The sequence below is a fragment of the Alligator mississippiensis genome, chromosome 7 (genome assembly GCF_030867095.1).
Source record: "Alligator mississippiensis isolate rAllMis1 chromosome 7, rAllMis1, whole genome shotgun sequence".
Lineage (NCBI taxonomy): Eukaryota > Metazoa > Chordata > Crocodylia > Alligatoridae > Alligator > Alligator mississippiensis.
This window is the reverse complement of record NC_081830.1, coordinates 54,159,641-54,176,924: the sequence shown is the minus strand read 5'-3', so window position 1 is coordinate 54,176,924 and position 17,284 is coordinate 54,159,641. Positions and strand designations below refer to the sequence as shown.

Below are 17,284 nucleotides of genomic sequence, written 5' to 3'. Positions count from 1 at the left end.
GCATAAATATAAGACATTTTCTTCTTGTCGGCATCTCTACCCCTTTCAATCCAAATGGCCTCAGCAAACACGTATGATCCTGGGCCTTTTTCTAAACCAAAAGGAGAGTTCTCTCTTTCAGATCTGTTCTGATATTCCAAAGATGTGTACATATTGCATTCTTCCCTGCATTTCCGAAGGTGGAAGCAAATTCTGCACCAAGTGCATGCATATGGTTCCAGCTGACTGACATGGGAGTTATTTATGTCTGAGGGCAGAATCTGGTCCAAAGAGAATGTTTTCCTTCTGTTGCAATTCAGCTCATCTGATTGACTATGAAACAGAGACATACCCAGAGGTGGGATTCAGTACCGCAGTGACATGCACTCCCTTTCAGGCCATGGCTTGAGAGCAGCAGTCAGGGACTTAAGACCATGAATCGTGTAAGAATTCCCCACCCCCTTTTTCTTTTTTGTGCTCAGCAGCATATCTGCCCTCCCCACCCTGACCCCAGAGCCCACCTGCCCCTGCTGCTGCCCCCGCCACTGTCCCTGACTGACTTCTGGGCAGTGGGAGGGGGAAGCTGAAAGCAGGGCTGCAGCCAATCCTGCAGCATTAACTCCTGCACTATCCTTTACAAAATCCTGAATCTGCCCATGCTAGGAACGGAGTCCTGGCCTTGCTTTCAAATCAGACTTTCATATTCATATGTCTTCCTTTTTATCCTCATCTCCATGAAAAGAATTGCATACAAATAACAAAACCAGCAAGAAGTTCAATGTACCAAACTGTCAGCTTATCTTGTGCTATTCCAGGGGTGGCCAGAGTTACTCACCCTGGGAGCCACATCCAATCCTCCACTGAAGTCAGAGAGTGGGGGGAGGGAGCTGGTCACCCCCTGTACCGCCAGGCCACTGCACAGCTTTGCCTGTGGGAAGCATGCCCCGGGATAAGTGCCGGGCTGCGCTGTCCCCTGGAGCTGCCTCAGGGAGAAGTGGGCAAGGCTTTCCCCCAGAGAACCACAAGTACTGTGCCAGCAAGCCGCATGTGGCTCATGAGCCACTGTTTGGCCCCTGTTGTACTATTCAGTCCATGACCACAAACATGATAAATCTGACTTTTTTCCAAGCATTAATTCTGAAGGATTACCAACTAGCCCCTCTACTTCAGGGTTAGCAACATGTGTTTTCACTTAAAATAGAGTTCCTGAGGAGGGTGATTTGGATGACGAAGCATGGTCACCTCATACAGGAAAGAGGTTGAGTATAAGGAGAACTCTGGCTCCTTAGCCAGTGTCTTAGGTTAACTATTGCTGAAAAGTATAAATATTTTTGTAGATTTATTTTATAGATAAATATAGAAAAAGGCAGGAGAGAAAGGGAAGACAACATATTGTGAAGCCCTAATTAGAACTTCGTTAGGATGTAGATTACAGGGAGCTCTGACTATAGCTAAAAGAACAAAAACTGCTCTTAACACTTCACATTCCAGAGTGTATTAAATGGTTACGAGGCCCTGTGGGTGGGACATTGAGAGGAACTGACTTGCCCAAATTCTGACAGCCAGAACTAGCATCCAGATCTCCTGGTCAACAGTCTCACATCTTGTCTCCTGACCCCCAGGTTATGGACAGATATTACACATAAACTGGTTTAAGTGATCAGAAACTGGTTTAAACCTGTAACAGAACAGACATTCAGTGCACATAAACCAGTTTCAAAATGGCCAAAACTAGTTTGAGATAAACTTGGTTGAATGTAGTATCAGATTTAACTGATTTGGCTCAGACCGGTCTATGCAGTGTCTGTCCCAGACCCCTTCCTGGTTTAAGTTAAACCAGACTTCCCTAGCATCCTGGCATGCTCTCTGGGCTGGGCTTTCTGCTCCAGCCCAGTCAGGCTGGCCCCACTCCCCTGCTCCCCAGCCCAAGCAGGGACAGGCAGGGGTGAGGGTCTGGCCAGGGAAGGGTTTATTCCTCCCTCTCTATCCCACTGACAGGGACCCAAGCTGAGTTTGCCAGGCACTCCCCTGTTGCTGCTGTAGCAGCGGGGCACCATAAGCCCGAGGCAGAGGGGGGCAGGGAGGCGGGTTAGTCTCCCCTGTACCCCAGTGGCAGCAAGTCTGCCCACTGTTGCTGCCACACTCGCTCCCTATGGCAGAATAGTCCCCTGCTGTCCCCTCTGCCAGATACCAAAGGGAAGAGGAATAACCCCCAACCCTGCCCTCCTCCCCTCCCAAGGGGCCCTGCAGGCTGGCATCTGGCTGTGCCCCCACCTGGCCACTGCAACGGGAGGGGAAAGCGCCCTTGTTGGGGGCAGCAATCCCTGTTATAATGTTGGGGAGCGTGAGCCCCTTCCCAGCAGGAGGCCATGTTGCAAGGTGGCCAGAGTTGCAGTGAGTTGCGTGCGGCAGCACTGGGGTCCAGGGTGGGCCAAAGCACAAGCACTGCCACCACCACTGCTAGCCCCAGCTTTGCAGTACAGGCAGGGATAAGTGTGCACAGCCCCAGCCCAGCTGCATGCCCAGGGAGTGGTGCCATGGTCCAGCAGGACTGAGGGACCTGCCAGGGGGCAGGCAAAGCTCCTCCACGGGTCAAATCCACTAGCCTATGGCATCTGGCTGTGCCCCCACCTGGCCACTGTAGCAACAAGGGGGGAGTTTCCCCAAGAGTAAGCCTCTTACTGGTGGAAGGGGCCATTCTGTGGGGCAAGGAAAGCTGCTATGGGCCACAGCGGTGGCAGCACTAGGGGGGCTCTGGCCCGCTCTGGACCCCAGTGCTGCCATGTGCAGCCCGCTGCAGCTCTGCTCACCCCGCAGCACAGCCCCCAGCTGGGAAGGGACTCACGCCTCCCCACATTATGACAGGGGCTGCTGCCCCCACCAAGGGCCCAGTCCCCTCCCGCTGCAGCAGTGTTGGGGGGGTGTAGGGACAGGGGCTATTTCCCCTCCTTCTGGCACCTGGTGGAGGGGACAGCAGGGGGCTTATTCCCCCACAGAAGTGAGTGCAGCAATGACGGTGGGCAGACCTGGCTGCCAGCGGGGTAGAGGGGAGACTAACCCTCCTCCCTGCTCTCCCCTGCCTCAGGGGCCATGGTGCCCTGCTGCTGCACCAGCGAGGGAGGAACACACGGCTGACCTGGCTCAGGTTCCTGCTGGTGGGATAGATAGGGGGGAATTAAACGCTCTCGCGCCCCCGGCTCCTGGCCTGAGCAACTGTAGGCATGTGCCCACATGTCTGGTCTATTACAAACTGGTTCAACCTAGGCAGGTTAGACTAAGTTGCAAAGGTTGAATCAATTCAGGCTTCAGCTTTTTGAATGTCTGTCCCTAGCCCCAATGGCTTCTGAGAGAAGGGCTGAGTTAAGGGTAGAAAGAACCAAGCAATTAATCATAGCCATGATTTTTAAGAAAGTTAAAAAAAAAAAGAGTGAAGAGTACTTTAATGCCTCTAGCAACATTTGAGTTAAAAGGAGACTAATTCTGACATGCAGTGAACACATCAGCTCTTAAGTATAAGTTCTAGAAATGGGTGAAGTCTGCAGACTACCAAGTAAGATTTTTTTTTAATTCAGTATAACTTGATGAAAGCCATGGAGACAGGAATGAGAAGTCATATACATAAGTGCTGGAATTTCCAGTCTCTCTATAAAGGAAATGGATGACTGTTTTGAATTTTATTGAGCAAATTACAGATAAAGATGCTGTCCTTTTCTAAATTGCTTCCTGTTTTGAGGATATCATACAGATATTAAGAACATCCAGATTTATCACCATTAATGCTAACCTCAGGAAGGATATATAAATTTGTGCTTTTAGTCTTAAGCCAAATGTATAACCATTAGGATGAGAACTGTAGGGGCAGATTATCCCACAGCTGCCTACTGTGAGGTTCTTACCTCATTCTCTGAATGATTTGGTACTGGCCTGTGTCAGAGACAGGATATTGAATTAAAAAGACCTTAAATCTGATCCAACATGATAATTCCTGTGTTCCAATAAACAAAGGAATTTCTTTGCAATTTAAGCATAGAGGAAATTTTTTTTTTTGCCCTTTTATTGCTTCTCTTCTCACCAGTCCTTTTTTCTCACTACTGCCACCCTTATTTTTCTCGTTTTACAGCTGTTCCTTGTTATCTTTTGTTTCTGTTTTTACCTTTTTTCTTTTATCCAGTTTATTTTCTCAGCTTTTCTTTATAGAATTTGTATTTTTTTTAAAGCAGGCAGATCATTTTTAATTTTATGGAAGGGCAAGTCTGTGACTCTTCCATAGAACACCTGGTGTGAGCCGGCATTATGATACACTTTATCCTTGCTCAGTGCAACTGCATTGAGACTGTTATTATTATTCATTTCCTTCTTTAAAAAATGTTTGTTTTGTTGAACTGTGCTATACCTAGTAGAGATGGCTTGGTTTCATGTTTTAAATGAAACTGTACTGTTAAAAGTTTCTAAGTCTGATTCTCCACTGTTTTGCTTGTACTTTGGATTGTTGCTTGCACACACGTCACATAACTGTACAGTCTCCCATCTAGAATTTGTGGAATAGTCTATATCCACTTTATCCAGCTGTAAATGATATGAGGTGTTGGGCACTGAGACAGGGGCTATACAGGCTATACAGGCTCTTCACTGCAGGAGGAAAAGCTGTTTTTTATAACCAGTGAGTATTTGGCACTATATTAAGTGATCCATTCCAATTATTCAGAAAGAAGTATTTACATAACAAAGGGTCATGACTACCAGAACTCAGGGACAGTAAATGCAATTTTTCCCTTTGATAGGTTAAGAACAAAGTAAACACTAACATTTTTAAATGTGAAGAGTAACCAGGGTATGAGTGCAGTGACAACTGAGCTAGCTCCACCACTTAGGTAGCAGAGCCATATGAACTTGGTGCTCCATCCAAGCTGATAGGCCTAAAAGCTGCCCTGAAATCAAAATAGGCTGAGTAATTGGACAGGCCAAGGACTACTGAGTAGGGGAAAAGACGCATGTTTCCAAGCTTCACAGCAGTTTAGCACACAAAAGACCTACTCCAGGAGTATAATCTGAAGGTAGGTGGGTTCAGCGTAGCTTTATAGTGATAGTAGGCTCATGATCCTCAGGAATACTTCAACAAAGCTAGTATCAATGCAAGGGAAGCATTCCAGGGATCATTCACAACAATAATAGGAGGAAGTGAAGGAGTGAAGCTTAATCCTGAAAACCTCTCAGCCTGTGGAGAGAGAACGCTGTAACTGCCACTCAGTGGTTATTTGGTTAGTTTTATATTATTTGGAATTGCTTGATACCGGGTCATTTTTGTAACAAAAATGTATTGATGGATTTATAGCGCAAATGAGGCCAGTGTAAAACAGATATGTCTTATTTGACCAAACATATTTCCTAGACATACTTTTGTAGACAAGTGTACAGCACACTCAGTACTCAATAGTACTGTTCCTGCTTCCTTGTTTCTTTGTTTTTCATGCAGCATTAGTAGAAAGGCTACACAATAATGACAGACTATTCAGAGCTCAGAAGTAGGTGTTTCCCCAACAATTGTGTTTTGTTAGAACACTGTGAACTACATTCTAATACAATAAAATTACAGTCAAAAGCTATTTTGTAATTTTATCCCAGCACAGTGTTAAAGCAAGATACTGCATTTCAGTTCTTGCAAATATGGTAGCAAATGTGTAGTTTTAAAATATGTGCTTTATTATTTTATAAACAAAGCTGAGGCAGTAGTTAGTGCCTACTTTCTTTCAGTGTACAAGTTTCCCTCACTTTATGGTGTGCATGCATTCCTGGAAAATGGCGCATAACTTGAATTCACATGAAGGGAACCCACGTTAAATGTAACAAAGAGGGATACATTCTAAGACCTCGACTGTACTGACCCCCAGACCCACTTCTACCACTTTTACAAGACAATTTTGGTACTCACCAACAGCAGACAGTACAGTACACACAAGCCCAGGGCACTGTCATAATGGGGATGGCAACTACAGAAACACGTGGCGCAGATCATGAGCAAGGAGCACAGATCCACACAGGAGATTATATTTTGGTGAGCGTCACTCCCCCAGTGCACCACGCAAAGCACCTGACTGCAGGCTTCAACCACACCAATTGCTTAAGAGTGAATTTACCTCACATATTATACATTTTTGGTATAAAAAGGGTCATTACATATGAGTGAAATTGCACATGAAGAAACCACATAAAGTGAAGGGAACCTGTAATTTAAAAAAAAAATCAGAATTAAAATCTGAAACCATTTGCCAGATCTGATTCCTGTCATCCTTGCATGATGATGATAACTACACAAGATACAGCTGGTGTCATTGCTGTTGTTATTCTTGTTCCTGAAACCATCAAATTGTTTTAAAAAACATTAGGGCCAAGTCACCCTTGGCATAGAAAAAAACCTGCAGCAGGAAGAAGTTACTAGGTTGGTGATGCAGAAAGCTTCTCAAATCGTGGCATTTTCTAAGAGAGGCATTCTCATTGCTTCGCCTTCCCCTTCCTCCACCTACCATGGCCCCCATATCCTGCTATAGCAGTATACTGGTCAAGAAAAAACCCCAGTGAGCCATAGCGAGAACTCCCTTGGAGCCAACTGTGTATGTGACTATTGTAGTCCTTCACCATTTCCTTCACAAGTACCAGTATGGTACAGTATGGCACAGCTGAGGATGAAATGAGAATCTCCATAGGTCATGCTATCAGGAAGACCGACCATTTCAGGTTTCAGAGCATCAGTGGCAGTGCGAGCATCAGCTCCAAATCCAGACTAGGACCATTTTTGCCCACCACTACCAGAGACATACATTTTGTGTGTAACACTTCAGCTCCATTTTTGAAAGCTAAATTATAAGTCCCCTGGTTTTTTCCCATTATTATTTGTTAGGCTGCATTTACTAGAAGTTAAAAAGGAATAATCTTTCCTGCCTCCTCAAAAATCCTAACACATTTTAAATAGGAAGAAGAGGGGTTGTGGGAACAGAATGCCACTACCATTTGCCTGTGTCACAGGGGATATAGTCAAGCTGCATAGCTGACAAATATTTGAAGAGTTATGATGAAATAGTTCCCCAATCCACTGACTGTTTACATCTGTGTTCTTTGGAGTGAATTTTATGTTTATTGTTAATTTTTCCTGTGTTTTAGCTAAAGGATCCAGTATATATACATAAGGACCCAAAATAACTATCCCAACTGTTAGTTACATTTTTCAGGAAGCTATAATAAATCATACATACAGTGAATGTTAGAAGATGCAGCATCACTAGCATGGTGCCAATCTACTGAAGGTTTTAAGTTCCTATTCATGCATATTTATCACTGGCATCCCTTTGAAGTTAAATAGGACCATTATCCCCATTTTACAGATAGGGATTGATGCCCTCTGGAGTTTGCTTATTCTGTTTGCATAACGTAAGGATTGTGGCAGAACAGGAAATAAACCTAAGTCTACAAGAGTACTGAGTACAATGGCTACAAGAGTACAAGTACAAGAGTACTGCGTAGCCTATGGTCTCTTCTCTCTCCTATGGATGGAACTTCTGTCATCTGCAGAATCCACCCTGTTCCCTTAGGAGGGTTAACAGATATACTGGTAGCTGTTTTGGTTTGCACAAACTAGGGGTGTGTACACACATTCAAATAACTGGGGATAATTCTCCTGGCTTTGTTCTCCTCATAGAAAAATATACCTGGAGACACATGAATAGACATTGTAAAGCTAAGTGCTTGAAGAGCTGAGAGCTTGCAGTGCTGATGCTGCACAGTCAGGGGCCCCCTGTATCCCTGGAGTCTGCCTGGTGATAGATGGCAGCAGTGCACAGGGCAGCCCTGGCATGCTGAGTGAGCCGGTGTTTCCCTGCAGCACAAGCTTCCTGCTTGGCTGAAGGAGTAGAATCCAGCCCAAGCAATACACAATGTCCCTTCAGGGAGGCAGGGGATGGGAGGAAAGCACTCTAGGGCCATTTGTTCATGACACAAAATTGGCTTTTAAAGTGGCTTAATTACCTTTAGCACCGTTTTAATGGTGCAGCTGTTTGCATGTGTCAGTGATGTAATGTGTATTAAATGACTTTGGGATGCAGCAAAATAAAACATCTCCAAGGTGGTTTAGTTTGCCATGGAGGGAAGCACTGGGCCCCGTGCATCTTAGGAGCTATACAGGCAGCCTGTGCAGGCAGACTCCACTGAAGGAAAAAAAACAAAAAGCGGTGAGCCTGATCTTTTTTTCCTCCTCTCCCTGGAGCCTGCTTGCCTTCCTGAGCTGTATGGGGGCCTGGTGATTCTCTCCGCAGCTGCGGTGCCCTCTGGGACTGCTCGGGCCAGGTGCTTGTGGGCGGGTGCCTCCACTGCCACCGAGGGAGGCACCAGCTCCCCTCTGCAACTCAGGAACTGCTTGGCCCACCAGCAGCTCACCTCCCCTCCCCTCCCTGCTGCCAGAGAGGCAGGTAAGGGTCAGGCCCAACCTTTGTGTACATGCCACGGGAGTTTACTTCACCCTAAATTGAAGCGGTGTTTTTAAAGACCCACTGCTTCAATTTAGGGAGAATTAAACTGAAATAAACCCCTGTGGCATGTACAAACACCCTAGGAGGCTAGGGAAGGGTAAATTGTGCAGACACTCACTTTCCCAGAAGAAAAACTTCCAGGAGAAATTTAAGCCTGGTTGATTCCAGGTGTTATTTTTCCCCTGGAGCAGCCATCTTTGCTCTGAGAGAAAAATCCTGAACATCTTTACACTCATGGTTTCTCCTAGGAGAACAGCAACTCTCCCAGCAGAAACTGAGGGCATTTTTATACATGCGTGTGTTGCAGCACCAGGTACTTTGAAAAGCACCCAGCGCCAAGATGCATGCAATTGTATAAGCGGTGAAATGCATGTCAGCACTGAGAAAATGGTGGTGGTGTGCTTTTGACCTAAAACACCTCAGAAGTGCTTTAGTTCAAAAGCGCACCACTGCCATTTTCTGCACAGTGGTGCAATTAATCGAGTCCGCTGCAAAGCTGGAGATCTCCAGCACATTGCTGGAAAAAAGTACATGTATAAATGCCCTGAATGTCTGTACCTGCCCTATGAGGAGATTGAGAACCTTCTTGCTCTACATCTGTAATCACATACTGGTGCTGTTCTCTCTCACAACTTGGCACGCTCCACATGTGTTGTGTCAGTATGAGACAGATTTCACTGGGCACATCTACATGTTCATTAATGTGCCCTAGTTATTGCGCATTTAGTTTAGTACTTCCTTAATGAAGTACTAATTGCATGCACAGTAGCTAGAGTTACTGCGCAGCAGTGCCAGTGCAGTTATTTTGTGAAGCTTACTGCGCATTAGCCTAATAACACTACTTAGTAGGTTATCTGCACGGTTTTTAACCGCTACGCTACTGTGAAGTGTTATTAGGCTAATGTGCAGTAAGCATCTCATGTAGACACGCCCTCTGTGTTTAAAGAAAGAATAATTTTAATGAAATGTCATGCTATGTTTAAAGGACAAAATAACATTTGTGTTACATTAAGTGTAACAGCCTGAAAAAGTTTTAGTACTGAAGGTTATGTAATATATTGAGATTTCTCTAATAAAAAGGAGATTTGGCTCTTTTGGTTGTTGTTTCCTTGCTTGACAGGAGCAGCACCTTAAGGGATGCAGCCTGTTCTAGAGCATCCACCTTGCTGGGCCTTGACTCTTACAACCATTGTAAATAGTCTTTAGCAATAGAGCAAAGAGGAGCTAAAAAGGCACAATTGCTTGTGTTTCTTTTGGCCAAAACTCAAAATCGCTGGGTTGTAAGTAAAGACTGAAGTTTGACTCAAGGGGTGATTTTTTTTCTACCAGAAGTCAATGGCAAACCCCGTCTACTGTCTTCAGACTGGCTACAAGTAATGCTTACCTATCGATAACCTCTTGAAGGAGCAGTCAGATAGAAACATGTATGAACAGTGTTCAGGACACTTGCAGTCCTCAGCATGAAAGCTGCCAACAGAATTGTTACTCCCCCCTTTATAAGAAACAAATTATAAACCCTGTGTACCAGAAATCCTGCACAATAACCCAGATTAGTTTTTCACCATTCATGTCTGTCAGTTTCAGCCAAGTGAAAGTCCCCAGCAACCTACTGGAAAATGCTTGTGTGTGTTGGTTCCAAAATTCCCTTCAGATATCTTTAATTAAAAAAAAATAGTGCTTTGAAGAAGGCAGCATCATTTCATTTCGGTTTGGGTACCTTGTATTTTCAAGAGGAGCATGGGTCTTAGTCTTATGCCATGTAAGCTCACATGCAAGACTCCCATTGCCTTTGAAGGGTGCATACTCAGTCTTAGATGGCTTTTGGGGGTTAAGTAAAATTCATCTGTTTTAACAGATACTCTGCAGCAACAGTCTGCTAGAGTCAACAGACTACTGGCTACAGAATCAGAGGACACCATGTCGGATTGGCTTTCTGGAAGACAAGTCCGAAAACAGTTGCGCCTCAGTAAGTACTCAGAAGCTTTAAACTCATGTGGGGAAAAGTGCAGTAAGTGCTATGAGGGTAAGAAGCTGTATTAATGAGGTCATAATGCTATGTGCTTTTCAAAAAGTAGTAGTAGTTGTCACTTACCTAATAAAAATTGCCACTAGGTCTCCCTATCTATATTTAGGATTTCTAGTTAAATATTAAGATGAGCAGCTGAAACAAAATACAAGTGCAGATTTGTATATGGTATACTGTAGAAATATTACTTGGAGATTAGCAAGAGGCAAGGATTGTTGTGCATGGTATCAGTTATTGGACTACCTGTACAGTTTGGATAAAGTTTGGCAAGCTTGAAAGTGCAAAGCATTTTTGCCTGCATTAGGCCTGTAGACCTAAGCATTTAATTTGGAATCACAGAGTTGACTACAGAAGGAGAAACAAAAAGAAAGCTATGACAATAAGAGAAACATTTTGAGTCACAAATAGATAAGAAAAGAGCGGATGTTTAAAAGATTCTGTTGAATGCTCCTGAAGATTACAAAAAACCACAATTATTTAAAGTCCTCTTTCCATGTTAGATAAGGGGAAGGCTCTTGTACCACACACACACACACACAGAATTCTTCCACATTTTAAGTTTCTAGTTAAAAATGTGAGTTAACACAACTAAACAAATTGGCTAAGTACAGACAGTCAAAAAGCCCAAGGCTGAATTGATTCAGTCTTTGCAAGTTAGTCTAAGATGCAGAGATTAAACCAAGAAGCAAGTGAAAAGACGTTCACTTTAGATTCAGGAAATGCAGGCACACACCTGCAGTGGCTCAGGCCAGAAGCTGGGGGGCACTAGAGTACGCCTCCCAGCCTGCCATCCACTGCCAAAGGGAAGGGATGGAAGTTCCCACACCTTTCCCCCATTCCTGTTTGACTGGAGGGGGTATAGCCAGGCCCCAGCCAAGGGCTAGCATGCTGGAGGCCGGGTGTTTAAATCCCCTCTCTGGCCCAGCCTGGGTCTGCCTGGGGGGTAGGGGGAAGGTAGTGCCAGCTAGGCTTTGCTCCCCCCACCCGGGGGGGGGGACAGCCCTTGCCAGGCTGGGGGCAGGGGGTGGAAAGGCAGTGGCATTGAATTCATAAAAACTTGATTAAGAATGGTCCTTTCTCTGAAGCGAGCATGTATTGAACACAGCAATTTGCAACCTCAGGCACACAACAAAGAACAACTGAAAATCTCTGCCTAAGTTAAGATACAGCCAGGTAAAACACACTAAGAGCACACACAACTTTATTACATTCAATTTTAAAGTAAACTAACAAAAAAGACAAGAGAAAGCCTGGCATAAGTCTTATGTAATCCTGAGGGCAGAGGGTCTCTTTACAGCCAGGTATTCAGAAAGTCCTTCTTGGGGAATCAGCAGATTGTCTTAGTGTTGGAGTGGAGATCCCACAGGCCTCATCTCTACTTGGGCTTTTACAGGTGCACTTGCACCCCCTTCTACCCCTTGGGTGCCTTGACATTAGTATGCTTGTCACCAATAGCACCTTTGGCAGGAATCTCATGCGTTCAGTGTCTTTTGTCTCTTAGGTATTCCTATCTCCCACCTTTTCAGGTTCTGCTTTATAATGTAAATGTAGTTCTCTGCTTTCTTTGCTCACACCAGGCCAAACAGTCCCTCTCCTGTTCCCTTAGCTCCATCTCCAGCACATATTTGTTATGATTGTGCCAGGTCTTTGCCAACACCTCCCACCTCTCAGTCTGGTCCTGCAGGGCTTGGCCCTGTGCTCACAGGTGACAGGGGACCAGTCCCTCCAGCCCAGGTTCCCCAGCCTCTTCCCCCCTCCCCAATGGCCTGGGGGAACTGAGGGGAATTATGCCCACTCCCCCACCCCTTATCAACTGCTTTCCTGCCTCAATCTCTACCAGAGGTGGGAGGGGGTAATGGAGTCTGCTGGTCTCCTGCTATTTTATAATGTAAATGTAGTTCTCTGCTTTCTTTGGTCATAGCAGGTAAAGCAGTCTGGGACCCTCTCCTGGCACCAGCACACTGAGCTGTGGAAGGGGGAATTAGAGCCCCTCCAAGACCCCAGCCCCCAGCTGAGGTTTGCCTGAGAGGGTGGGGGCAATTCCTCTCAGGCTGTTGCTCCCGCTCCATGCCTTGCCCCCTGTGCTCCAGTGGGAAAAATTCTGGCAGGGGCTGTGCCCCCAGTCCCCTCCTGCCCCAGGCAGACCCAGCTGCAGTCCCCAGCTGGATTTCCCACCCCCACCTCCTTGTCAGCCAGCCCTCAGTGCTTCAGCTAGGGAGCAGAGGTGCATGGCCAACCCTGCTCTCTGGAGCAGATGGCACAGTCCAGCTTGCAGTTGCAAAGCATCCTGGGATGCTGGGGGACTGTGATTTAACTTGAACCAGGAAGGGGTCTGGGACAGAAGTTTCATAAACCAGTTTGACCTAAATCAGTTTACTCTGATACTACATTCACCTGGGTTTATCTTAAACCAGTTTCAGCCATTTTGAAACTGGTTTATGTGCACCGAACTTGTTACAGATTTAAACCGGTTTCTGATCACTTAAACCAGTTTACATGTAACTTCTGTCCCTAGCCATCAAGAACAGGTTTTGGTTAAGAGTGCATACAACTAAATAGTTAATGACATAGTAGCTACATACATGTTAGCCATACATGTTGTTCTGGGTACTTTGCTATAAATGCAGTAGATACTCCTTTCTCATTCAGGTTGTGTTCAGGGGTTTGCACATTCATAGCAGAAATTCCACTTGATCATTCTCATCTGGCTCCAACGTTTAGGGGTAAAACATTGAATCTCTAAGGCCCCCATTCCTGGGGTTACCAATTCTCTCCTCAGAACTAAAGAGCACCCAAGTGCTTCTAATGCAGTCCAGGGGTCAAGTATTCTCATCCAGGGACCAAGATTGCAGTTCTAACATGTGAAATCAGATGCCTACCCTTGGGGTGCTGAATCTTCCTGTATAGTGGTGGTAGCTGGAGGCCTGCATAGGGCAGAGCAGTCAGATAGACTGTCTCTTGGCCTTATGCCTACATGTGACAGAGGGTAAACAGAGATGGTGTAAAAAGTAAAAAAAGGATTATTTTAGAGTGGAAAGAAGGTATCAAAATGGGCCTTCATATCTCTGACCTGATCCCCAAGTCACTGTGATACAAGCTACCAAATTAGGGGTAGGGCAAGAATGAGTTGGCCCCTGTAAACCTGCTTTGGATACAGCTAGCAAGGCATAAGATGAAGTTATTTAAGGACCTTTATCTTATAGTCAAAATACTCCCCAAAAGACTCCCACGGTTATTCCTGGTTCTTCAGGTATTATACATACCTTTCCCCAGGAAAGAAAGTCACAATATTTGGGGGCATCCTACAAATGTTGAGATTTAAATTGGGGTGTTATCAATTGAATTAAGCCTGAGTTGTTATGCACTAAATCACGTTTAACTGTAGAAAGGTTAGAAGTGTCCCTTTCTGTATGTCAAATGTATTCAGTGTAGTCATCTTAATACAAAAAGATTTACTGTGACTACTTGGTGTTCTAAAAATATGATTTATATTCCCAAAGCAGTAAGTTGTTGATGCATGTTCCTGTTAGTAAACCAAAGCTGTTGAAAATGCATTTTGAGTATAGTACTTTGCAGGTTTTGTTTTGGTTTGGTTTTTTTTAAATGTCTAACTTGGATGTTTTTCTTTGAGTGTGACTATATTGGGAGAATATAGTCATACTTGTCAAATATTTATCTTCAGTAAGTTTGAGTAAGAAAAGTAATACACTATCCTTTAATTGAAATATTCTCTCTAATCAGATTAACAGTTCTGATTTAGAAAAGTAACCTACATAGTTACCAAACACCCCCAGGCCTTGACTCCCAGTGCTAGGCCCAGTTTTAGCAATCTACCACCCAGGCTGCATAGTGTATGTGGAAGGGTCCTCAATGGTACTAAACTCCATGCACAAAGGGGAAGCAGTCTTACACCTGGAAAGCAGCAGCCTTTGCAGCTTGCAGAAGAAAATCCTAGTGCCTAGGTGAACCTGCAGTTTATAATTAAAGTAATGCACAAGACATGGAGAAAACATACACAAGACGTGGAAAAGGGGAATAGAAAGCAGTTTTACGTCTATGTGTCTTGATCAGTCATAAATCTACTTTTAAAAATGTCCTCACTCTTCAGTGGACACGGAAACCGTTTTCTACTCATGAAGTATAAAAGGGACATACATAGTATTAACAGAAAATTTAATTTAGAAGCTGTTTCAAGCAATTGTTCACCCTAGGGGGAAAAAAGAACACACAAATGGAGATGGACAAGAAGCAACCCTGAATCCTAGTTCCACAAGGGTGCTGGAGTATAGAAGGTACTTAGTCCCATCCCAGTACTCCTGCTAACAGAATACAGGAAAAACTTGTTATTCGCAGGTTCGGCATTCGTGGTTTCAAATATTCTCGAATGCCGAACCCACATTTTAAATACACTTTATACACTTACAGGAGCTCCTTGGGAGCTCCATGCTGGCTGCCACCGGGCTCCCACTGGAGCCATACTCCCACCTCCAGCTGCTGGGGGCACTGTGTTCATGAACACAGTGCTCTATTCGTGGATTTTGCCATTTGCGGGGGATACAAGAATGTATCCCTCGCGAATGGCGAGGGTCGCCTGTACAAGGCAGCTCTCATGGTAGTAGACTTTGGGGAGACCTAGAAACAGGGATAATGAGAAAGGGGGTAAGAGGGGAGACAAATACATGATATGTTCACTCCTAACTGACATTAACCAGTGGAACAGATCCTACTTAAAGGGGGCATATATTAACTTCTTTCTACAGGGATAGCAGAAGCTGTTCTCGTCAGCGTGTGGTGGCAAAACCACATATTTTTTATCTTTAATATGCAATATTGTTTACAGGTTTACGAAATCATAAATAGGTAAGAAAGACACTGGTAAAATTTTACCATTTGAGTATTCAACTTTCTTCTAGATGCCATGCTATTTGAGTGTATGTACTACTGACAACCTGGTTTTGTTTCTTACCCATAGCCCATACAAAAATAATCCTAAATCAGTTTTGTGTTCATTATATCCCACTGCAGATTAGCACAGTTAGTACAAAGAAAAATAGACTCATGGCTGCCCCACATTTGCTGGCAAGTATGCCAACCTTAATTATTTTAGCTAACCTGTGACAAGCTTCTCATTAATAGAGGCAGTGAGGATTTGATTAAACAGAATGCATCTTTCTGATGTATATGGGATTCTATTACTTTTTAAAGTGCTTAATAAAAAAAGGCCAGTATGTTGTGGAAATGATTGCATCTTAGAGGTGATCTACTTCACTTTTTCTTCCATTGGAAGTCCTTCCCCTCCCTCTGAATGAACAGAGACAGCTAAAGTACTTTCTGTTTAGTGGTCTACATTAGAGTAAAATTGGTAGCCTCCATGAATAGACAAAACTAGTGGGCCAAATCTCTGCAGACACACATAACAATTGAACCTTTCCAAGATGTCCCTTGATTAGGAACCAGCTCACAATTAGGTCAAGTGCTGTGGCTCTGAGACCGGGACGGGGGAGTGAGCACCCAACCCCAACCAGCCCAGCCCAGCCCAGCCCATCTCACATGGAAGTGGGGGCGGGGGCAGAGGGGGGTGTTGCTTGCACCTGTGCTTTGGGGATCCCAGGGTGTTGGTGACCTGTAGCTGGGAGCATTTTCATTTCTCTGCTTTCCTTTCTCCCCTACACAAGTTCAGTCAATTGCAGGCTATCGAAATTTATTGAAGTCTGCAGTATGCTTGCCACAGAGGGATTGAACCTGTGCTTTTTGGCTCCCAGAAAGACTTGGGGGAAGGGGAGGTGGCAGAAAGGGGGAGCATAATGAGTGGCTGTGGTCAAGTGGGAAGTGAGGACAAAGATGGTTGTTAGAAAGATAGCTTTTACTGACCAAGCAGTGCAAGTGTTTGTTACATTTTTAAAAAAGTAAAAACTGCCAACATAAAGAAAAGAGGGGACAGTAGAGTTCTGGCTACATAGCAGTTGCAGGAGTAGGGTGATGTGAAGAGCCATGCAGTGCAAGACATCTGGAGAACCAACCAGACACATGTCATGGAATGTTTTGTGTCCACACATAACACCAAGCTGATTCACACTTAATATTACTTGATTTTACAGTTACATTTTTGAATCACAGGCAGCTTTAAACTGGTTTAACAGGCTTGTATGTGCTGTCCACTTTGGGTTTAAGTAGCATTTAAACTGTTCTGTTATGTGTGTCCATGGCCATAGGTACACTTCAGATTGCTCTGCACTGCAGATGTAAGATGGCTTACATAACAAAGGCACTAGAGAGCAATCCACCCTGCTACCCCAACCCCTTCACACACCCCTTACTGGAACAAAGACAGTACTGTTGTACAATCTAAAATAGTTAATGTGTGTTCAATCCTGCTTTCATTGGCTACAGGCTTCCTGGAGGGCAGCAGAATATGTCCAAAAGAATACCATGATAGAAGAAGGTAGGCAAAGTAAATAGACTGGCTCACTACCCTATGAAACAGAGGGTCAAAGTAGCAGAAATCATTAAAAAGCAATGGGCATAAAGATCCCTGTAATAGTTGCTGTGTCATGGATCCGTGAGACAGTGGTCTCTGATAGCTATGCATCAGCATTTTTAGAGCAGGCTGTTATATGCTGTTGTATTAGGAACCAGAGAACTACAAAGTTATTGTTTAATTAGTTTTCTTTACCAATGTGAAATGTGAAATCCCACCTAAAATGGTAAGCCAGCCCTGACAACATTCACATGTACCTGTAGTTAACTCTGAGTTTCCAACAGA

General features: G+C 44.5%; 1 protein-coding gene across 4 annotated transcripts in view; it reads left to right on the top strand.

Moving 5' to 3' along the window:
- Nucleotides 1-17,284, top strand: part of SPHKAP (SPHK1 interactor, AKAP domain containing) — a 133,322-nt gene that overhangs the window by 42,410 nt on the left and 73,628 nt on the right. For all 4 annotated transcript variants that reach the window (XM_019491809.2, XM_019491808.2, XM_019491811.2 and 1 more), the window contains exon 3: nucleotides 10,351-10,461. In XM_019491809.2, the coding sequence (XP_019347354.1) occupies nucleotides 10,351-10,461 (111 nt within the window). The remainder of the gene's footprint in view (nucleotides 1-10,350; nucleotides 10,462-17,284) is intronic.